Source organism: Corythoichthys intestinalis, chromosome 3 (assembly GCF_030265065.1).
Source record: "Corythoichthys intestinalis isolate RoL2023-P3 chromosome 3, ASM3026506v1, whole genome shotgun sequence".
NCBI lineage: Eukaryota > Metazoa > Chordata > Actinopteri > Syngnathiformes > Syngnathidae > Corythoichthys > Corythoichthys intestinalis.
This window is the reverse complement of record NC_080397.1, coordinates 41,999,972-42,025,092: the sequence shown is the minus strand read 5'-3', so window position 1 is coordinate 42,025,092 and position 25,121 is coordinate 41,999,972. Positions and strand designations below refer to the sequence as shown.

Genomic DNA, 25,121 nt, shown 5'->3' with positions numbered 1-25,121 from the left:
TTATGTTAAGAAAAGTAAAAATTTTGTACTTTTGTCATTTAGTTTAAATAAAAATTTCTGATCATTGCTATTGAAAATGCACTTCTAAAAAATACAGTATATATACAAAACCGATTTCTAGGACAAGTGTGTTTCTCGACATCTGCTGAACGTAACTAATTAAATATCTTGTAATATAGTCATGTTAAAATCAAGTAATCAGTAAAAATCAAGTCAAATCAAGTAACAAAAGGTAACTGTGTCAAAACTGTCATGCATGCATACAAAATACCAACATCAACAACAAAAATACCAGGATCCTTGTGCTTAATATTGTAAAATAAGTTATTGTATTTATTTTGATTGTTGCTGTTGATTTTGTTATAAAATGTTTTATTTTCTTTAATTTTTATCTTAAATGCTTTTTCACGCATTTGCCGTCAGTTACTCACTTGTCATTTGCAGCCATAAAACCCCTCACTCTGAATCAAGATTCATGACTAGTTTTGGATTTCAATTTATATACAGGTACATTAAGACTGAAAACATTTCAAGACGTGTGGTTGATAGTCCTAACTAGAGTTTGAGAATGTCAGCATTTTCCCCCAGTTCTCTACTGCCCTCTTATGGATAAATTGCGAGTTGCACTAACTACTACATATTGATCCTGATTACCAAATAACTGGACTTCTCAAGGATTTTGATTACATCACCTAAATCTTGACTCAGGAAAAGAATATGATTGACTCACGTTTTAAACATTTCCCAAAAAGCTCTTTTTTTTTCAAATTTGTAAGAAAACCCTTGTTGTCCCTGCCAATCTCAAACGGTAGTAAATTTTTGGATTCTTTTGGAGAATTTGGACTTCACCACTAGATAGTGCTAAAGTATACTGTATATAATCCCCATTGTAATCACTGTCATGATATGAAAAGTAACAATTAACAATTTTCATTGTTTATCTCTTTACCATTCAGCAATCAGAGAGGATGGCATGCCAGGGGGGAGGAACAAAAGCATCGGACCAGTTCAGGTAGATAACTTGTCAATTAATAATGAATACTAAAGATGTCTCTGGAATATCCATTGGTCTTTCTTGAAATGTAAACAATCATTCAGGCTCAAAGCCAGGATGTTTGCATAATGACGCGAGTACGAACTCTTCACTTAAATGTGGAACACTGTGACTCCAATAGAGTTTGTGGGAGGATGCTCGTCATGAAGTATGTAATGATAGTAAACCTTGACCTTGTTGTGTCATCAGTATATTAGCACAATATTCTCTATTCAGTGTGGATTTTGTTTTTAACTTTGGAGAGCGTGAACGCGCTCGGAAAGGAAAATGCGAGATGTGAGGCTACGAAGCGCCAGCACACAATTGAGGAGAGAAGTGGAGATGTGCTCAATTCATTCCGGCTCAATTCATTTGATAAAAGGGAGAGAGAGAAAAAACTGCCATGTTGGCATGCATTAAAAGGCAGAATCATTTATTCCATTGATGAGAAATGAATTACCGTTTCAGATTATGGGCTGAGATGAAACTAAATTGACCCTGGCCAGAAACATTCATGACATTCTAATATGTCGAACATAGCTTTTTGTCAGTTTTCTCTCCGTATGCTGTGCAAATTTAATTGTGCATTTACCTCCACAAACACACTAGTTTGTTTCTTTCCTCTCGAGGTTCCTTTCATTGTGTGACGGTGTCCTTGCTCCTGAATATTTGAGTGTAAAGCACTGTCGTGGTAGTATGTGCTAATTAACAGAAGTGAGCTACTTTGTGCATTTGGTCAAAAGGACATGCGGTAAATTTCCCCCAGTCTCAGAAGCGTCATTGTGTTTGTGATAGATCACAGAAGAGGAGATTGAGCGCATCATGTCAGGGCAAGAATTCAAGGAAGAAGCTCCGTGGGGCAACAACGGCGACAGCGACCACAGCTCTCCAAGCAATGGTGCTTCAGAGGGTAACCAGCCATCACCTGCCTCCACGCTGTCATCCAAGTGAGTCGCTTGTCTGATCCACTCGATTGCATATCGCCGCCACCCAGGCTGCCACTGAGATAATGAGCTGGCCCTGACGGTATAATACCTCATTTATTTCTACAAAACTGTATTAAAGTATTCATTGCATGAAGAATGCCTTTGTTTGCGGCTCTTCAGGCATGGTGATGACATCAAACATAAAGAACTCACTCAACTATCAGCTCTTCTTGTAACGGAGACATGCAAACTGTCTATCTTTACTCAACAAGGACAAATAGCTTCTAGGCCCTTGCGTGGCAATATTTATTTTCACCTCATTTTATATAAACGGCTTTATCTCCTCAGATTTGCAGCTGATAGCTAATCGGAGAAATACTTGTCTTTGTCTTATCGAATACAATCTATGATAAAATGAACGAGAATAACAAAATGCCAATGGTGAATACGCCATGGAATGCAGGTACAGTATCAGTATAAATTTGTGTATAAGGTTGAATGCTATGATGCGTTAATGTAAGTTAAACATATATATTGAATATGATGTAGCTTTTGAATTTCCCAATATCATCCATCACTCATTTCTTGAACTTAACTTTTACCTTTTCCAGTCGCTCCGTAGAGATGAACGGCTATACAGCAGCCCTCAGAGACCAATACATCAACACCTCCATGTCAACACACTACCAGCTACTTCCGCACCTCTTCAGTTATGCTGCCCAGTCTGGCCTGCTAGCACCGCAGCCCCGCAGCCTTTACCCACAGTCCCATCCACTAGTGCTGCAGCTGGTGGCAGCAGAAGACCTGGCACCCCTGGCTACCCCGATGCTCATAGAGGATGGGTGAGTTCATGTGCACCCCTTCGTAAGGGAACCTCGGACTTACTTGTAGGCTATAATAAGCCACATTTTTTCTCTTTTACTAAAATATGTTATTACAAACACATAAAATATTGCCATTGATTTAAAAATCTATAATATTTCAGGGTTTCCCCGAGGATTTTTTTGAAGCTGTTGTGGTGGGCTCCATTGGACAGCCTTACCATGTTGTGCTACGGCGAAATTGCGTCATATCATGACAAATGACAACTTTTTCCACATTTCCCCCCAAGAAGAACCATAACAAAGATCTATTCGAAATATTTCATTCGTCATGCCAATGTTGTAGCTCTCAGCTACGGTACATGTAAGTAAAATGCGTATCTGATTACAGCTACGTTACCCTACGTAATAATACAACTTTTTTCTCGTAGCAATAGTACGACTTACATCTCGTAGTCCTTTTCCTTTTATTTGGCCCTAATTTGTACTACATTACCACAACAATAATAGTCCTTCTGTTAATGGACCCATTTCAAGGAGTAAGGGGAAATTCTAATAGCCATGTAGAGAGTTTTACAAGTTTCGGTGAGAAGGTGAATAGTTTTTTTGTTGTTCGTGAACACACTAATGTACATCGAGGTACCATTTAGCTTAGCAAAGAGAGATTTGAGTGTCATTTTTCCAGTGTACCAGAGCTCGCGAAACTTGGGGAAAAAGCGCTTTTATCAAGTAGGGCGGAAGCTATCGATTATTTTAGAAGTTGATTAATCGCTGAACTAATTAGTTCGAATAATCGTGTAATCGGATAAACAAACAAACAAAAAACAAATACCTGAGCTGAGCCTCAAACGGTATAGAAAATAAATAAATAAGGATCTACTGTATGTACCACAAAAGAACAGTTAGCTAACTTACATAGCAAAAGTCCGCTAGCTTAAATGCTATAAAATACTAACTTAAAAAAAAAAAATATATATATATATACAATGCTCTTAACAATGGTTCAGACACATATTCCCACAAAAATTGGCTAAATATACCTTCAAACGAAATTACGAATGCATTAAAAAAAACATGAGCTCAAACAAAAACCTAGCTTATGTTGGTCTTAACAGGTTGCAGCTGGATTTGGCCATGTAAAATGAGGCAAACAAGAGGGCAGTGTATCCACCCAAATCAATAAAACTAAATGCAAACACTTTAAAAAACAAACCATCACAACGCAACTTTAATTAAACGAATGCTCAAAGCAAAATTTAATTCAAATCTTTTTTTCTAATCGAATACTCGAGTTAATCAATTAATTGTTGCAGCACTATTATCAATGTTTCGTCAGCCATGATTGCGTGTATAGATGTAAGTACGCCTACCCCACTGCTTTTAGATACGTTGTTGACGTTAGCGTGGCGGCGCTCTGAAAATAGAGCTAGGCTTTATTTTGGGCCCCGCCTCAAATTCATTCAAACTTGCCGTTCCATCCAAGACGGCCGTCCACCACTCATTATCGCCGAAAAGTCCGATCCAAAATACTGTGATGCCCCGGATAGGGGGAAGAAGGAGTCTGTATTGGCTTACCCACTTTATTGTGGCAACAATAATAAAGAAAAACGGTAACTAAATAACAGCGGGCTACCACGACATGCGACCGCTATCTCTCGCCATCTCACCCGTTCTCCCATTCTTCTTACTCGCTGGCCCCTACGTCACAGCTCCCCAGTCCGATTGTCTCTTCAGGGGGCTGCGCTTAGTTACGGACATTACAATACACAATGAATAGGTTGCCGGTGAACCCTTCACAATAGGCTGCCGCTAGTGTGAAACGGCCTTTTTAAAAAAATGAATAAAAAAAAAACTCATACTCAAAATCTTATTTGCAAGGCGTGGCGGCTTTTATTTTGGTGTGGCGGTGCGCCACAATCTTTTATATGTAGCGGAAACCCTGATATTTAGTACATGCTTTGAACTACGGAGAGCGCCATGTTTTATGGACGCTCGGGGCGATGACGCAAATTGTCACTGTCCCTCGATGAATACTACCGGGTTACTACGATTCCTTCCACGTGGCGAGACGTCCAACTCATGCCCTCATCGATTAATGACTAGTACTTACTATTTGTGTTTTTATTTAGTCTTTTATAACCTTTTCATTGCCTCAAAATACTTTTTGCGTGTGTTTCCCTCTCATACTTTTAAGTATTGTGTTTTCTTGTGGTAGTTTTAAAGCAGGTTGTTGATCTGTTGACCACATTATAGTCACGTAGCATATTTAAACCACCCTTATTTGATTTTACATTTAAGTATTTTATTAAGGCATCTTTAGTATGTTCCATCTGTATGTATCTAAACAAAACAAGCTGAAAGCTCACAGTAGTACTTTAAGTGGTAAATTCGCTTCTTGTAGACGTTGTAGCACATTTTGGCAGAACACTGTTTTTTTTTTCCTACTCTCGTCTCATCCTGTTCATTTTGCTTTTGCTGCTCGTTTTGTGAAATATCGGCAGTGCTGTCGTGCTCATTAATGTCCCTCTCGGGTTCAAATTGAAAGGGTTGAACAGGTGACAGGTTTATGTCGCTAGAGTCATACTCTTGAAGCCGGCAGCGTAACCATGTGGCGTCAACAACAATGGCGACCTACTGGTTAAACTAATTTTTCAAATTGTATGAAAACAAAATCGGCAAGAGGGGTTTCGGTATCAAATTATTTTAATTCATAATAATGTTTATCTTTTAAGAACTACGAGTCTTTCTATCGGCGGATCCCTTTCCGGCACTATCACGTTATACTATGTCGATAATTCAAATTTTATTCCATTCCCACAGTAAGTATTAACCAGTCAACTTTTGCTACTCTTCACAAGGCATTTGATATGAAATGGGTTATTAACTTACCCCAATCATGACTAATTTGCTTTAGTTTTTGATAAATTGTCTGCGTATAACTAAATGAAAACAGTTTGTGGAATTTTCCAACATACCTGTGTTATTATACATAGAAATATCAGGTCCATGTGTGACCTTACAAATGGTCTTTTAATTCACGTAAACTCCCAAACTTTGATGAAAATCTTCCAAGAAGAAATAAAACAACTGTAATGGGTGAACCATTTTTTATTTTTATTCATACTCAGGCGTATAAATGCTGGCACTGTACTGGATAAAAATGAATAAAGTCCACCGATGAGCACACACTAAGTTCAATAGTCATGATAAGGTCAAGCAGAACCTTGTGATAAAATTATGTGACTATTGATAGCCATATCACAAATAGTTATTCTCAGCTTTCAAAGTATATATATTTTCTACTATATTTGAGCCATTCCAATGAAACCAGACATGTGGGTCAAACACTTTAAAGTGTGAATTTCAGCTGTCCTTTCTGTAAACTGCAATGTTTGACATTCGGTTATATTTGGCGACTTGCATTTTCACATCTTCATATTTGAGGAAACTCGAGATCAAAAACTCTGAGAAATGGCCAAAGAAAAAGAGACATTGCCAGCCATCCAGAAACTGCTTTATTTCATTAACAGTTGAAAATTTCTACAAAGGCAGTGTACATCATGACTGCACAGTACAGTACCTAGTGTGTCGTTCTGCAAACCTATGAAAATATTGACTTATAAAAGTATTAAATAGACACTTTGCATTTATAGAGGTAATCATATTTCATTTTGACTCTATGTAAGTTTCAATGTTGTTATTTGGCATACTAGAACAAAGTGTAATTGCACATCCACTCAGTAGTTGCCAGTGCGCTCTTATTTTCAGAGTGCGCAGTAATGTCTAACCAAAAAAGAGCACACAGCAAAGAGCAGTGGAAATATAAAGAGCTGAGACGAGGAAAAATGAAGAGTTTTAATACAGTGGGAGAGGAGTGTTTAAAACTGTTTGCGGCGGAAAGCAGGAACCTAAATCAATTAAGACGTCCCTTAAAGACATTAGACCCCAATCACATTGATAAGCCGCTTGATTTTTTTTTTTTTCAGCGAAAACGTGCCAAATATTGCCAACAATCACCCCGCTTTGTCAGTGTTACATTGGTAAATCAGCGAGCACTGTTAGTATCATATATGGTGGCATACCAAGTTGCTCAGCACAAAATAACCCCAAAACATAGCAAAGGAGCTGATACTGTCTGCAGCAAAAATAAAAATGGTCCATCTGTCCAGTGACACTGTCGTTTTTGTTCTATTAATTTTTTTTTCAGTCAAATTGTTAGGCATATTGTTGTCATGAGTTAATGTTGCTAATCAATTAGAATTTATTATTATTTATTGGTTTTATTAGATTTTATTTTTCAGTATCAAATGGTCAAAAATGTACCTTGACTGTATTTTTACAGTTTTGATGTGACTGTTTTTTTTTTAATTCAGACAAATTGATGCGCTTTAAGTCTTTACTGTTACAAACAAAACAATGTTAATAATGTTTGACTTTATTGATATATATAGCTTTTTTTCTTTAATACTTAAAAGGACACAATGTTATGCAGAGGTGTACTTATAATAATATTATAGAGAAATGATACTATTTACAGTCGCGGCAGAGAGTTACGGAGGGGGGCACGAAACATTTACTGTATGTCCTCCTGGGGTGGGCGTAACAGAAAACACTTGAAAAGCATTGCTTTAACCAGTCATTGTTTTGTATTTTTCTTAAAAGCTACAAGGTAACACAGGTGGAGCTGTTTGCCTTGCTGTGTCGCCTGGCAGATGAGCTACTCTTCCGCCAGATCTCATGGATAAAGAAGTTGCCTTTCTTTTGTGAGCTCTCCATCGAGGACTACACCTGCCTCCTCAGCTCCACCTGGCAGGAGCTCATCCTGCTCTCCTGTCTCACAATCTACAGCGCACAGATCTTTGGCAACCTGGCCAATGTCACGGCCAAGTACACACCTTCTGATGACGAGCTGCAGGGGTGAGCGGTTTTGAAAATTACAGTGTAGCAACCCCTTATTTTATGGATTATTACCATACTACTCAGTTACTCGGCTAATTTGTGCTCCATTTTTCCTCTTTGAAGAGTTAAGACATACCGAACACACACAGCAAATTTTAAAAATGTCCCTACAGGGCGTCCTCTTCATTTTCCAAGTACCGTAATTTTCGAACTATTAGGCGCACCTGAATATAAGCCGCCACCCACCAAATTTGACACAAAAACGGAATTTGTTCACAGATAAGCCACACCGGTCTATAAGCAGCAGCGGTCCTCACTGTCTCATGGGATATTTACACCAAAAGATATTGACCGGTAACACTTTATTTGACAGCAGCATTATAAGACTGTCATAAGATCGTCATAATTATGACATGACACTGTCATGTGTAGGGCTGCAGCTATGGATTCGTTATACATAAAAATATGTACAGTTTATGTAAAATAATCAAGATATCAGATTACGAACATTTAATATTTGGCAGAAAAGATTTAAGGATATATAAAACAAATAAACAAGCGTTTATGCTTGCAATAATATTTATTTTGGCTTGCTAAGATTACACTTTTAAAAGAGCATTGAATGTGAATGCGAAGTAAAATTCCTGAGTGTTTCTTCAAACTATGCAGAAGTGGATTTTCATTTCACGAGAGCAATAAATGCATAAATTAAAATACTTGAGCTTAGCCTCAAACGATATAAAAAAATAAATAAATGAGGGATCTAAGTACAACAAAAGATCAATCGGCTAACTTAATTAGTAAAAGTCCGCTAGCTTAAATGCAATAAAATGCAGACTTTTTAAAAAATGTTTTTATTTTTTTTATTTTTCATTTTCAAACAATGATCTTAACGAATCGTTAAAACACATATTTCCACATAAACTGCGAAATATACTTCTAAACGAAATAAATAATGCATTAAACACTAGGGCTGTCAAATTTAGCGCGTTAACGGGCGGTAATTAATTATTTTAATTAATCACTTTAAAATATTTAACGCATGCGTGGAATGACCTGCTCGTTCATTGCCTCAAACAGATTACAATGACGCACTTGAGCGCTAAGAGGCAGAGAAAGGTGTCTTGTTTTGTGCTTTTTCTTAACAAAGGTATACCACACGCGACGAGCTGGCACTTTGTTTCTTCATTAGCACATTCAGGTTCAACGTTAACACAGCTTACGGCTCTTGGCAGGCAATAACTTTTAACTCACTCCTGCATCATGTGAGTAAACAACATTTCGGCGCAGCATGCACTTCAAGGTGCCTCGGGTAATTCTATATCAGAATATTACAAAAGGCGAGTGGACACAGGCGTTCATTGGACCGCGCCGTTTATTGGCATAAGCTTCGGCAACTCCTTCACAACAAACATAAGCATTGTTTAGTGAAAGCACAACAAAAATAATATCTCTAAAAAATATATATATATATATATATGTTCACAAATAGAAAAGCGCTTCAATCTGTATAAAAGAGGTCCATTCTCACACAGTTAAACAACAGTGCAAAGAGACTGGCATTCCGAATCAAAATAGCTATGCAACATACACATAAAACTTACTCAAGACTTTGGTCAAACTCTATCCAAACATTTTGTTTAGTTCAACAAATACATTGGATGGCAATATTCATTCACAATATACAAACTTTCAGAGGTCAAGTACGTTGTGAAGCTAGCCCTCAAATGACGTGAATTACAATGGATGGACCAGTAAACTGGAAACTACGACGTCAGTTGGGGGACAAAACACACTATTTGGCTTGATTTCTAATGTACGGTATTTTAAAACTCGCCATTGACACCTCGTGGTGTATTTAGTGTATCTAGTTTATTTTTTGATAGAAAATTTTACAAATTTTATTAAAACGAAAACATTAAGAGGGGTTTTATTATAAAATTAGTATAACTTGTACTAACATTTATCTTTTAAGAGCTACAAGTCTTTCTTGTGGATCCCTTTAACACAAAGAATGTTAATAATGTTAATGCCTTTTTGTGGATTTATTGTTATAATAAACAAATACAGTACTTGTGTACAGTATGCTGAATGTATATATCCGTCTTATGTCTTATCTTTCCATTCAAACAATAATTTACGGAAAAATATGGCATATTTTAGAGATGGTTTGAATTGCGATTAATTACGATTAATTAATTTATAAGCTGTGATTAACTCGATTAAAAATGTTAATCGTTTGACAGCCCTATTATAAACATGTTAGCTCTAACAATAACATACCATATGTTGTTCTTAACAGGGAGCAGCTGGATTCAGCCGTGTTAGACGAGTTACGGCCCATTAGGTGTTGCCACTAAAGGGCATTGTATTCACTCAAATCAATAAAACTAAATGCAAACACTTTCAAAACAAACTATTACAATGTCACTCTAATCCAGGGATGTCCAAACTTTTTGCAATGGGGGCCAGATTTGGAGTGGTAAAAATGTGGGGGGCCGACCTTGACTGACGTCCTTTATGTAGAACAGTATATTTAAGCAAATTTTAGCCATTCTGTGTGTCACATTTGCTTTATTATTTTTTTTAGTTAATAATTTCAACAATCTCGCAACTAGCCTTTGTGGTGCTCTTTCATCTCTCGGCCTCTTGCAAAATACTGCTGCTGTAGAATTAAACTAACTTCAAGTTGCTTCATTTTCTCGCTGCGTATCTCCCCTGTAATCTTGTCGTACATGTCAGCGTGTCTTGTTTGGTAATATCGCCTCACATTGAACTCTATAAAAACAGCGACTGTCTCTTTCCAAATGAGGCAGACACAGTTTTTGCGTATTTTAGTGAAGAAATATTCCAATTTCCACCTATCCTTGAAGCGTCGGCCGTCACAGTCAACTTTCTTTTTTTTGTTGATTCTCGCCAATTTAGAAAATTGGGAGTAAAAGGTCACACGGGGTAATGTTGCTTAGAGTACTGCTGCCTTTTAGTGGGTAAATGAGGAGCAGCATTTAGTGTGGAGGCAACTTCATATGCTGGTAGCAGTACTGCAGACCAATTTATTAGGTCTGTGTGCGGGCCAGACGTTATTGATTTTATGACAGAGGCTGGGGGCCGGATGAAATTTGACCAAGGGCCGCATTTGGCCCCCGGGTCGGACTTTGGACATGTCTGCTCTAATCAAACATCCTCAAAGCAGCTAAATTTGATTCCAAGCTTTTTTTCTAATCGAATTTCTCGATTTAATCAATTAATCGATTAATCATTGCAGCACTAGGCATTTTTCATTTTATTTATTCAATCTTTATTTTATCAGGCAGTCTCATTGGGATTAATATCTTTTTTACAAGAGAGGCCTGAGCACAAAGAAAAATTCACAAATATCAGACAACACAAAATACACTAACGGAAACAGTTACAATGATCAGTAAAAACATTAGACAAAAGAGATTTAAAATCACCAAGATTAATGATTGACTGTAGTCTAAGAGTAGATTGCAATTCGTTCCACTTAAAAGGAGCATAATCGCTAAAGCCAGTTCTACCAACATTAGTGCGTGTTAGTGGAATGTTTAGGTTTAAGTAGTTAGTTGATCGTGTTTTGTAGTTGCTGGATTTGAACGACAGGAGAGATGTGAGGTAGTTAGGAAGTTTGCACAGTAAAGCCTTATAGATGAATAACATGAGGTGGATATTTCTTCTTGACTGTAGTGAAGACCATCCAACTTTTTGATAAAGGGTACAATGATGTGCAGAAATTGTCATTGGTGATGAAACATAGTAGGCATGAGCATTGATGAATGCTTATGACAGATGCCATTTAGTGTCATCCTGCAAATGATCTCACTTTTGAATGGATGCAAAAGATGCAAGCTGGACATAAATGGAGTTAGTGATGAATGACACTTAATGACATCTATCATAAGTAGGGATGGGAATCGAAATCCGATTCCAATTCGGAACCGGTTCTGAGTGTTTCGAGGCCTCGACATCACAATGAAAAAGCCTTAACGATCCCTTGAATGAGTCCTAAAGACGCGTATTGCGTCGTGACGTGTCTTGTTGTCCAGACGCATCAAACTAGCATGGCGCCAAGAACCACTCGCTCCAAAGTTGGACTACACTTCACCAGGAAAGAGTGTGAAAATGAAAGGTTACGACGGGTAAGCACGAGCATTGCAGCCATAAACATAACAATGACAGCACGTAGGTTCAAACGCTCGACAGTGTGTCTTCACTTCACGAGGAAAAATTACAACAAAGCGACTTGCAGTCATTGCAAGGTGGAGATAACTGCATCGGGAGGGAATAGACTGCACTGTCCTCACCGAGACAGCTACACAGCTAGCTAAACTCCGAAATGACGATACAGAAGACGTTGGTATAATTTGCTGACTTTATTCAACCATCACTTGAAGAGTGAAACTAAGAATAGAAATGAAACAAATCAATTTCGTCCCCAATAACAAACAGGTTTGCATCAACGTAAATCAGCGATGATTAGCTGCTAATAACAGTATGGTTAGCATTCGTTCGCTAGCATTAGCACATCGTTCAAACCACTACACAACTGGATTTAAGTGTCCGATCGCGAGTGGAAACACAACAACAACACAAAAGATTATACATACACGCGTTGCCTCTGTAGATATTAACATTAACAAAGAACGTAGGCTCGTAGAAGTGTTTCCCTCTCTCACTTCGCACGCTCACTCGCTTGGATGCGGCATTTCTTCGGGTGCCCAAACTGCGGCCCGCGGCCCAAATACGGCCCGCCTCCACATTTGGTCCGGCCATTTTGAATGTATTTTTTTTTTCTCAATCGTGTTATTTATTTCCTGGCCTTTTTCCTTGAAGAATTCAGAGCGGGTTATTTGGATATTATCTATTTAATTAATAGTGTTTTTATTATTAATTATTATTATTATATTATTATTTTTATTTTATTTACTTTCATTCCGTGAAGAATCCAGAAAGGATTATTTGATTGTGGCTTTCTGAAAAACAATAATTTTTTACATTTATGCACTTCTGCAATCGTCACACTTTTTTTGTTACAAACTGACCCCGGCCCCTCATCAGAGAAGGGGAAAAGTTATGTGGCCCTCACAGGAAAAAGTTTGGGGACCCCTGCTTTAACACATATTGCCAAACGCAGAACAACAACCTATCTCCCAATATATACCAATATTTTTTATTTCTATGAGATAAATGTTTCAGTAAAATGTTACACATTCTTGTGTATTTGCCACTTATTGCCACAGTTAACATTGAGGCTTTGGGCCTCTTTTGATCTCGTTGTGAGTTTGTAAGGTTGTGAGTTCTGATTAAACAAACTCGATGCCAATCAAAACGTTTGTTGTTCTTTTCCCCCAAATTAGAATCGATAAGAGAATCGATAAGAGAATCGATAAAGAATCGAATCGTTAAGCAATATCAATAATGGAATCGGAATCGTAAAAATCCTATCAATTCCCATCCCTAATCATAAGCATTAATTAATGCCCATGACAGTGTCGTGTCATAATTATGACAGTTTTATGATGCCGCTGTCTTATAAAGTGTTACCTATTTACCCAAATAAATCAATAAATAAGCCGCACTGGTCTACAAGCAGCAGGATTCAAAATGACGGGATAAAGTAGTGTCTTATAGTCCGAAAATTACGGTATATAACTTGCTTTTTAAAACAAATTGACAGATGAAAACATTTCCCAGATTTTTTTGACAAGAATTTTGTAATCATACTAACAACAGTGTATTTCACTGCCTTCATTTGACATGTTATACTATTTACTGCCTGTTATTGCCTCCTCCTACTGTTTTTTGGGTGAGGGGGCTCTGTTTTAAATAATAGCAGATGTCAAATTTTAGGGTCCTGTAATGGCCAACCAGTACGTTACCAAGAATTAGGTAGATATCACAGCAGCAACTCTTCCTAAAGACAGACAGACGTTCTAGTCTGTTAGCTCTGTATGTCCAAAACGGTTTATAATTCCTCAAATCACTTTAGGGAAAATAGAATTGGAATGGGGCCAGTGAACCAGTCCATGAACAGGAGGACTCCCTAATACAGTGCTGTGGCTAGCACCGTCTGTCTGGCATGTGATGTTATGTCTCTCACTATTGGTAATAAAGGATGTGTAGGGGTGAGAGAGTGAGTGTAAATCAGGCCAAAATTATCTAACCTCATGACACACTTTCTCTTAATATACAGCACAACTCTGAATCCTCAGTTTGTAGTCCTGGTCTTTTCGGAGTGAATGTGTGATTTAAAGCGGCAACTCCTATTTCAGTGTTGTTCTGATGAATTAGATAAGAAAAATGTTTTCTGAGGTAAATGAAACTTTGTGGCTGATCTCCTGTAAGCTGTGTGACGAAAACAATTATTAGACGTGCAAATAATGCAAACGTCATTAGTTGCATTTTGTTATAAAGTACACCTACTGAAACCTGTCGTACATCTTTTTACATTTTCTGTTTTATCCTTCAGTTTTGGTGAGGATGGCATGGAGGTAATGGAGAGGCTGATATATCTCTTTCGCAAATTCCACCAGTTGAAGATCAGCAATGAAGAATATGCCTGTATGAAAGCAATCAACTTCCTAAACCAAGGTATCAGAGCAAACATTATACTGTAACTCATTTTTCCCTTTCTTTCTTTTTTATTGTTAATGCGTTTTTGTTTTTTTTTTTTTCCAATTCCTCATGACTGTTATATGCTTTCGGACCCGTGCAGATATAAGAGGACTGTCAAACGTCTCTCAGCTTGAGCAGCTGAACAAGCGCTACTGGTACGTGTGTCAAGACTATACTGAGTATAAGTATCCGCACCAGCCCAAACGCTTCCCTGAGATCATGATGTGTCTGCCGGAGATCCGCTGTATAGCAGGTAAGACCAGTATGAGGAAAGTAATCAATATGATTTTTGACACGGCAAGAGAAATCCAAGGCACCAGGAACTATCTTTGGTTTTGTCTTATTAAAAGTGCTTTCAAAGTTGCATCTTAATCTGGAGATTACTTAAAATGATATAACGTATTTAATAAAAATAAGAGCTACAGTGGGGGCAAATAAGTATTTAGTCAACCACCAACTGTGCAAGTTCTCCTACTTGAAAAGATTAGAGAGGCCTGTAATTGTCAACATGGGTAAACCTCAACCATGAGAGACAGAACGTGGAAGAAGAAAAACAGAAAATTACATTGTTTGATTTTTAAAGAATTTATTTCCAAATTAGAGTGGAAAATAAGTATTTGGTCACCTACAAACAAGCAAGATTTCTGGCTGTCAGAGAGGTCTAACTTCTTCTAATGAGGTATAACGAGGTTCCACACGTTACCTGTATTAATGGCACCTGTTTTAACTCAATATCGGTATAAAAGACACCTGTCCACAAACTCAGTCAGTCACACTCCAAACTCCACTATGACCGAGACCAAAGAGCTGTCGAAGGACACCAGAGACAAAATGGTAGACCTGCACCAGGCTGGGAAGACTGAATCTGCAATAGGTAAAACACTTGGTGTAAAGAAATCAACTGTGGGAGCAATTATTAGAAAATGGAAGACATACAAGACCACTGATAATCTCCCTCAATCCGGGGCTCCATGCAAGATCTCACCCCGTGGCATCAAAATGATAACAAGAACGGTGAGCAAAAATCCCAGAATCACACGGGGGGACTTAGTGAATGACCTACAGAGAGCTGAGACCACAGTAACAAAGGCTACTATCAGTAACACAATGCGCTGCCAGGGACTCAAGTCCTGCACTGCCAGACGTGTCCCCCTGCTGAAGCCAGTACACGTCCAGGCCCGTCTGAGGTTCGCTAGAGAGAATTTGGATGATCCAGAAGAGGACTGGGAGAATGTGTTATGGTCAGAAGAAACCAAAATAGAACTTTTTGGTAGAAACACAAGTTCTCGTGTTTGGAGGAAAAAGAATACTGAATTGCACCATACCCACTGTGAAGCATAGGGGTGGAAACATCATGCTTTGGGGCTGTTTTTCTGCAAAGGGACCAGGACGACTGATCTGTGTAAAGGAAAGAATGAATGGGGCCATGTATCGAGAGATTTTGAGTGAAAATCTCCTTCCATCAGCAAGAGCATTGAAGATGAGACGTGGCTGCATCTTTCAGCATGACAATGATCCCAAACACACAGCCAGGGCAACAAAGGAGTGGCTTCGTAAGAAGCATTTCAAGGTCCTGGAGTGGCCTCGCCAGTCTCCAGATCTCAACCCCATTGAAAATCTGTGGAGGGAGTTGAAAGTCCGTGTTGCCCAACGACAGCCCCAGAACATCACTGCTCTAGAGGAGATCCGCATGGAGGAATGGGCCAAAATACCAGCAACAGTGTGTGAAAAGCTTGTGAAGAGTTACAGAAAACGTTTGGCCTCCGTTATTGCCAACAAAGGGTACATAACAAAGTATTGAGATGAACTTTTGGTGTTGACCAAATACTTATTTTCCACCACTATTTGCAAATAAATTCTTTAAAAATCAAACAGTGTGATTTTCTGTATTTTTTTCCACATTCTGTCTCTAATAGTTGAGGATTACCCATGTTGACAATTACAGGCCTCTCTAATATTTTCAAGTGGGAGAACTTGCTCAATTAGTGGTTGACTAAATACTTATTTGCCCCTCTGTACCAGTTTTATTTACTTCCCGTGTCAGCAAACTCATAACCTCTGCTCATGTGTCCATTCAAACTAGGAGGACATTGAAAAATGGACAGCAAAGTTTCACTTTGAAAAGCTGTTTGATGTTAAGTCGGATTTGAAATTTCAAAATTCAAATACCATAAAAGTACAGGTAGCCCCCGGTTTACGAACGAGTTCCGCTCCTCTGCTGGCGATGTAATCCGGATTTCCGTGTAAATTGGATTTAACCCTTTAAACACCTATCTAAAAAAACAATTTAAAAAAATATCCAAAAACATGTATTATATGCCATTGTACTGTCCTCGACAAGACTTTGGAGCTAATTCCTAGCTAGACAGCGAGCTAAGCTCTGAAATGACGATACCAGATGTCCATGTGCATTGCTGACTTTATTCAGCTACTCATGACATCGACACTTGCAGAATGAAACTAAAATAAAAGGAAATTAAATCAGTCTCGTCTTCAATAATAGCAATTCAAATTTCCGTTTAGAAGTAGCTGCTGATACAGCAATAACAAACGATTAGCATGTCTCAGTTAGCGTCTGCACATCATCAACAACAATCACATAAACTCGCCCCAAGTATTTGACTACAATTGAAAACGCACAATGAACAGTACAAAAGGGGTTATATGCAGTCGTCGCGTCTGGATGCTTCACAAGCAACAAATTTGCGCACAGGCCGTCACCGCTTCACTCTTCCTCATATGTGCGTGTGTGGGCTGAGCGGTGTGTAACCTGCTCTACGCTTCCTGTGCCAAAATAAAAGCATGCATCACAAAACAAAAGTCAACATTTAAAAAAAAAAAAAAAAGACAACAATAACAAAAACAAAAAACGAGACAGGCGTCGTGAATTTGAAATCGCGTAAGTCGGGTATGTCGTAACCCGGGGACTACCTGTATGTCATTGGCATGCCATCTGAGAGCAAAACACTCTGTTGAAGTTACTGTGAGAGGGGTCTTAACAATCAATGCTAGTAAAGTGTGCTCATGAGTGGATAACTTAAAGTGCCTGTGAAACGAAAAAGCATGTTTATTTCATAATACACGCGGTATTTTATGCCCCTGAATGATATGGGCCGCTTGGATGTGTGTGGAAGCGATCGCTATTTTTATTTAGTTTTTTGAAGCCCGCGCCATGAAAATGAGTGACTTCCGGCTTCGGTCTTGCATTGAGGAGGAGGGCGCTGTGACGTGTACGGTAGAAGACGTCCTCTTCACGCTACAGTTTACTGTTGTGTATGAGGACGAAGGATTCAGCTGATTTTGCGGATTAATACGTTTATTTTTCGCATCACGCCAGCCAAACGGCTGCAGAAAAATCATTCTGTATGAGGGAGAGGCGTATGCACCTTTTTGGAGTTTCAAAAGGTTCCCATTCACCGTGGATATTTACTGTGGGACCATTGGACTTACGAGGAAGTGAGTAAACATCTTGTTTTGTATTATGTCAAATACGAATACAGCGATTACAAAGTAAACACTACAAACTTCCTTTAAATGAAGGACTACTTACGTTTGATCATTGATAGGCATGTAAAAAGCTCTCCTAATGCTCATTAGCAGCAGCACGTTAGCTGCACAACAACTCCAGCCACCCTCCTCCGGGGAACAAACTGTAAATTGCTCTCCGCCGGGCGGTTTGCCGATCCGCAAACACAATCAACAACCGGGTCGTCATGTCTAATAATCCAGGATAGTTATGTGTGATTTTCCGCTTCGAAGACTTTGAAACATCACTCGGTTCGGGTTAGCATGTCGGCTAGCTGTCACGCCTTCTTGTTTGTTTACATTCTCCGAAGCCGGGGAAGGGAAATGACATATGTCCGATTTAGGTGTCATAAAATATCGTTCGGGAGGTGCGACAGTAAAGGTGAAGTCGACAGTTTTGACCATTATGGAGTAATTTTGCCATGTCGTCTTGAATAAATGCATTTTTATTATTTCATATTCCATTCAGCACAAGACTGTTATTTGTCATGACCATGCCATTTATTTAGCAATTGGGGAAAATACTTGGATAAAAAGAATATCCTGTAAAAATATTGAAGTAAAGAGGCAGAAACAATGACATTTTGCCGCTCTCTTCGTCGCGTTTTCCTCGTTGTGAATAGTTCCCCCTCGAAGGGCTGACTGGTCCCTCTCAAGCCATTTATATAGCTATTGGGGAAAATACTTGGATAAAAAGAAATATCCTGTAAAAATATTGAAGTAAAGAGAGAGAAACAATGACATTTTGCCGCTCTCTTCGTCGCGTTTTCCTCGTTGTGAATAGTTCCCCCTCGACAGGCTGACTGGTTCTTCTCAAGCCATTTATATAGCTATTGGGGACAAATACTTGGATAAAAAGAATATCCTGTAAAAATATTGGAGTAGAGAGACTGAAACAATGACATTTTGTGGCTCTCTTCGTCGCGTTTTCCCCTTTCTGAATAATTCCCCCTCAATGGGCTGAAAAGTAAAACCGATGAGCCCAGTCTACCGCTGACGTCATCCACCTGTTGGGGACGCTAAAGCCCTATAATGGTGGGCGTGGCTAACCAGCAGATTAAAAGACTAATTTCTCGTCATCTGTGCTTTGCTAAATTGTTGTATATAGTCGAATCGTCTCAAAATATGATTCTAATTCACATAATAATGCCATTTAAGACTTATTTCTCGTGTCATATGCACTTTAACCCGTAAGTGAGAAGGTAACAGATTCTCTTGTGATGTGGCTCGCGCAGAACTGTCGCACAATTTTACTTGGTTGAAGATGACCGATTGAGAAAGATTTTTCGCGAAGCACTAGGGAATCGCAATTAGGATCCGCCCATATGAGGTACAATAGTGTCAATAATACAGACTTTTTATAATGACAAGAGAGCTCGGAGAATTTACATGTATGAGGAGGCACCACGCATTGCTTCTACATTTCTTCAATCTTTTTAATGTTAATATATTTTCATTGAGTTAATTTGATGACTTTTCTTGTACATGTCCGTTGTAAGCTTTGTAAGCTTTAATCACATTAATTTATTGGTGAATTACAGTAATTGTGAGTGATTGTGATTGAGATTAATTACAGAAAAAGTGTGAATAATTGGTTAAATCTAATGACAGCAGTGTTGTTTTTGGCTGCTCTTTCAATTTTTGCCTTAGTCTTATGGACTAAAATACTTAGTCTTATCCATATTTTAGTTATTTCAAAATGTGTCTGTCTTCGTCTAGTTTTAGTCAACGAAAACTCAGGCAAATTTCGTCTCGTTTTAGTCGACAATTCTCAAAATGTTTTCGTCTATGAACTTAAAAAAATTTAGTAAATGAATGAATAAATAAATAAATTAATTAAGAAATAAATAAATGTTTTCCAACAAGTTCAAATGAACATTGACAGACGAGCACATAATTGTACAGTCTACAAGAAGGACATCAACATCCTCATGATGATAATACACACTCCGCAGGAAAACACTACTTTATTTCCTATCATTTAAAGTCACCTGGACGCTACGAACTGTTTGTAAAATTTTCCAAGAGTTTAAGAAGGCTACATTCATACTACAGGTCTTAATGCACGAATCCGATCTTTTCGTGTTTTTCCGCCTCGAGTTAGGCATTAACTTGACGGTCTGAACGTGACAAGTCGCATAGAACTGGACCATTTCAAATCTGATCTGGGTCACTTTCGTATGTGGTTCAAATCCGATCTGGGCCACATTTTTCCAGACTGTCGCGGCGGTCTGTACTGTCCAGTCTCTCAAATCGGAATTCATGCAGCAATTACGTCATCAAAAAGCGAGAGAGACGCCGCGGTAGTGGTGCAGCTATGCGTTATTAGCGCCTAGCTTGCCTTGAACACGGCTTTTTAGGAAGGGTCGGACTTGACAACAGTCATTAAAAAAAATAAAAATGGGTTGAGGATAAGCCTGAGAATGATCGGTTTTCTGTCTGCTCCATATAAGCAATATTTCAACATTGCTTACACGGCCGAGAGTCGGGGCAAACTGCGCGTACATGTGTGTGACATGCACGGACAGTGCGTGCATGCTATCGATCCATATACTTTGAATATAAACCTAAACTGGGATTATTTATGTCTCTTATTTGTGTCCTCTTTTTAAAAAGCAAAATATGATATCCCTGGAATGACGGATGACAGCCAGCATGTGTGGTCATTTGTTCTGATGCTTCTGCGCATGCGGGTTGTCTTGCTCAGCGCTTGTCGGACTGCGAATTAGTGCGCATGCGTAATACTTGAATGGTCTCAATGGACAAAGGCAGTCTGAACGGGCACGCCAAAAAAACATGTGACAAAAAATCGGATTCGTGCATTAAGACCTGTAGTATGAACGTAGCCGAAGACACTCTGTCACCATGCTAAATGCTAATGCTAACGCACATGCAATGCTAATGCCCCAAGTTACCGTAGTTTAGTGTGTGATGATCACTGAGCACAGATCTTTAAAGGCTAAAGCAACGTGGCATAGCCAAAATAAGAAAAGATAACTTCCCAAGTAGCACGTGCTAAATACACATATGATAGGAAAATATCACGCATTGTGAACTCATGACTGAAACTATGGCGAGTTTTCGTCTCGTTCTCGTCTGACGACAACTGGCATCCAATTCGTTATGTTTTAGTCTCTGAAGACACGCTTTTAGCTCGTCATTGTGACATCATCGATGTGAAAAAAATGCTCGTTGAGGAAATATTTTCATTATCATCATCATTGACGAAGACAACACTTATTGACAGCCCTAGATTAACTTTAGGGCAACCTTGTCGTTAATGCCAAAGATCCGCAAGAAGGCTTCAGTAAAAATTATGTTTTGTTTTCAAGTGTGAAGAAAAGCTAAACCAGTGGAATGTGTTTTCAGGGAAGCTGGTCAATGTCCCTCTGGAGCAGCTCCCTCTCTTGTTCAAAGCAGTCTTGCACTCCTGCAAATCCAGTTTGACCAGCTACAGGACCGCCCCGTCACCCTGTGTGACCACCTCCTCTGGAAATTAGAGGCCTTCCTGACCCTGACCTCACAACCTCCCTCCCCTAACCTCCTACCCCTCAAGGCGAGGGACTGGTCTCACCTCTAATGAATGTGACAAGCAGCTAGTTTGTTTTTCTTAATGACTTTTTCTTTTTATATTTATTACACGACAGAGCTGAATGTATGCTGATTTACACTGTGCACATGCTTCTGTACAAAACAAATGCTCATAGATGCATTGGTCTTTGGAGTTTACAAGTGTGTATCCAGTTTGCTCAATGCGTCAGTGTTGCCATTGTTAGAACTAGACTTTAAAAAAAAAAAGAGTTTATTTTATTCAGATGGGGGAAGATAGACACGTGTTGACAAGTGTTTTGAGACTACCTCAGGAAGATGTTATTGCTATTTTCGTGGTGTGAATAAAAAGTTGCCCAGTCTTATTCAAAATTCCAGTGGATGCTTTGGCACCTCAATCAGAGTCTGGATGTTCAAAGGAGCTGTGCAAATCAAACATTACGAAATGATGTTTTGTTACATGGAAAATACTAGATATTGATAAGATGAGCTACTTTAGCTGCATGGAATCTTAGACATTTTGCCTTTGGGAGGCTTAACATTCCATGAGTGAAGGTGACAGCTATTTGGATCATTTGGATCTTCTTTGGAAAAGGAGTATACGGGTATATTTTACAATCATAGACTGGGGATGTAAGGCTTTATTGCAAGGGTAAGGGAGGATAGCTTGGTTTACTTTTTGTTTTAATATTTTGTTGTTTTTTTTTGACCAAAGTATTATGCAATGCTTTTTTGAAATGCCCATTGATGGGTATGGAGCTGATAGCTCGACAAAGACATTTCTTGTCAATGAAGGATAAGTATAAGAAATGAATCCATTGTAATCAGATGGGAGACCCTCTGATGGACAGATGAGCACATTGCCAGATTTTCTCCTAAATGCTGCTAAACCTGCACCCACATACTGTATGTGTTCAGCAGACTTGTTTTCCTATCATTTAGGGGAAAGATGACAACTGATGAGCAGTTGTGATTCACTATATCCATGAGCAGGATGTCGAGATGACACCTCTAACCCATCAGCCTAGCAATTTTGCTACTAGACGTTTATCAAGTACTGTCGAGTCCAATCATATTTTTGCACAGCCCCAAAACCTGAAGATTAGATTTGACCTGAACCTGCCTCAGGTACTGTCTAAGTGGTGCTCAGTGAGTTTGATTGGGACGATTGACTCCGCAGACTAGGAAAATGAATGTTTATTATGCGCTGTTCCAAGTTCAGCCAACAAGATTGCAGATAATCAGTTTATGATGTGGTGATGATTTTAGTGTGATTGATTCAGTTTAGGGCAACGACTAGACTTCTGGCCTTTGCTCCCTGTGACGGATATGCACATTATTGTAGAAAATGGTCTTTAATTCTGGAACTGCTCCAGTGTCTTCTGTGATTCCTCCAGTTTTTAGCAGTTTCATTCATGTGCAAAACCATTTGAAACGCAGACAAAAATGCATTCAGTGCAAAGACTTTTTTTGTTTTATTTTTTTTTTTGGTTGTTTTTTTTTTTTTTTTTTTGCACACATCGGTGATGTTCAGAGACCTTGACCTCGGCCACTGCCCACCCAGTGTGTTCCTCTCAGGTCCCTATTGGCCTGGATCGAAACAGGGTAAAGTGAGTGTTATGTATTGCATTCATGAGTTACTCCAGTGACCATGCTGATGTGTTTGTTGTGTTAGTAGATTTAGTTTTCAGGAGGACATAGAAGGTCCTCTGTAGGAAAATGTTGCCGCTTGATATGCGTGAGGGTTATCCCGCCTGCTTCATGCAGGAAAAAGTGGATGTAATTTGAAAGTGAAACTCAAGGGGTTTGGGCAGTCGCATCTCTGGAAAATCAGCTTGGCCCAAGTTGCCCTTTTTAGCCACATATCTGTGTGCATCTGCAGTGTTAACACCATCAAAAGTAGCGCTGCATTTCTCTTTCAAATGCTTCAGTTCCCTTTTCATCTTTTCATTTTTAGACATTTTCATGTACAGTACCTATGTAGTTATTTGAATGTTTTGGGTTGTTTTTTTTGTTTTTTTGTTCTCATGTATTCATTCTTTTTGTGAATTGAGGGTAACCTCTCATTTTCTGTTTCTTAACTTTTTGTGGACTTGATTTAAGACTCATTCCCTTGTGCACAGTAGTTTATGAAAGTGTTACTCAGGTGATGTGATGTCAGATACATTTTATGAGACGTGACTGACATCTTGGAAGCGTTTTTGGATTACTTGATATTCTGAAATTAGGTGTTTTGGGATCGCTTAGGATTCCTCTTTGTTTTTTTTCTCTCATTTTCACCAGTGGTGTTGTTATGCAAGTATTTGTTTCACAAGTCCAGTGGAAGCCATTTAGTTAGATTCACAATTTTTTTTTTTTTTTTGAGGCAATAGTTTAACCCTACAATAAATATCGTAATTTCTCGAGTACAGAAGGCTCTTGTGTATAGTACTTCCTCTCCAAAATTACCTCTCAAAATTAAGTGACTGTGAGTATGTATGTCTACATCAACTTAAGTGGTGATCACTGTTTTTGCACATTACTTGAAGGCAAATGTTTTCGTCCATAAAATCCATAATTTGGAGCGTCATTGTGATATTTTCATAGATTAAAGTAAGCATGAGTTGCTATTTCTGCATACATTTTAGTGATTATTTATTGCCCCTATACAATATAATAGCTAGTGTTGGGCATCGAGCATCGATGGGATCGGGAACTAACACTCTGGTTCACCCCGAACCGTTCGAATTTTTAAAATTTCAATTACAAGTTTCGATGCCCTGACCGCAAACCGGAAGAAATAGCTGCCGAACACCATGAAGAAGAAGCCACATTAAGACTAGCTCCATTATGAGCAAATAATTTGACGTCGCTAATTTAGCTTAGCACAAAACATGTTGCTTTGCTTCACTTAAATGGCAAGAAAGTAACAGAATAAACACACTGAAATGATATCAGAACCTCTGTTAAAACGTGCAATGACGGGTACAGATTTTGTTTTATCAAGGGTTCCAAACGATGTGTAGTGCAGAGGAGGTGTGTAGCGTCTGTACACCTCAAGGATTCTCTTCCAAATAATGTTTTTTTTGGTCCCCTAGTCACCACTAGGGGAAGCCAAGCGCACATAGCAAAACCAAAGAAAAACTGTAGAGTCCGGAGTTACAATTGTGACATCTTGTGGACAGATGAACAATATATCAGTTTAGAAAGAAATCAAACTAAAAAGTAGTCAACTTAAGATCAAGTGACAGAACACGCCTGACATCAGCCCTTAACTAACTTGCAGAAATACCACCTAAAACAAAATAAGCGATGCAGTACAATAAATGTATGCAGCATAAGACACTCTAAAGCATAGGCAAAACAATATGTGAAAATGTTTTCTATTTGAGCTTTTGAAAAATAAACATCTTTGTGAAAGTACACTCCTCTGGTAAGAAACCTCATTATATTCAAGTTCAAAGACTAATATTTATATACATGTTAAAAATAGCCGTGTGAGAAATTCATAGCAAAATTAATTGAAAGTTCATATAATTAAAAAAAAAAAATAATAATCGAGACGAAATTAATATAAACTATGCCATTTTTTTGGAGCCTGCCTATTAAAAGAATCTGAATCGAGAATCGTTTGGAACCGGAATCGAAACATGGAATCTGAATCGGAACTGGAACCATTCAAATTCAAACGAAGCCCAACCCTAATGATAGCAGATATTAACACACACAGGATGCTCGCAATGTCATGATTCATTG

At 38.6% G+C, this 25,121-nt stretch overlaps 1 protein-coding gene across 3 annotated transcripts in view; it reads left to right on the top strand.

Annotated features, from left to right (window-relative positions):
* The window catches only part of LOC130913162 (nuclear receptor subfamily 6 group A member 1-A), a 193,608-nt gene extending 169,545 nt beyond the window's left edge, over positions 1 to 24,063 (top strand). For all 3 annotated transcript variants that reach the window (XM_057831527.1, XM_057831528.1, XM_057831529.1), the window contains 7 exons: positions 957 to 1,012; positions 1,829 to 1,980; positions 2,571 to 2,801; positions 7,443 to 7,697; positions 14,167 to 14,288; positions 14,413 to 14,565; positions 21,207 to 24,063. In XM_057831527.1, the coding sequence (XP_057687510.1) occupies positions 957 to 1,012; positions 1,829 to 1,980; positions 2,571 to 2,801; positions 7,443 to 7,697; positions 14,167 to 14,288; positions 14,413 to 14,565; positions 21,207 to 21,337 (1,100 nt within the window). In that variant the 3' untranslated portion in view covers positions 21,338 to 24,063. The remainder of the gene's footprint in view (positions 1 to 956; positions 1,013 to 1,828; positions 1,981 to 2,570; positions 2,802 to 7,442; positions 7,698 to 14,166; positions 14,289 to 14,412; positions 14,566 to 21,206) is intronic.
* The last annotated feature ends 1,058 nt before the right edge of the window (positions 24,064 to 25,121 follow it).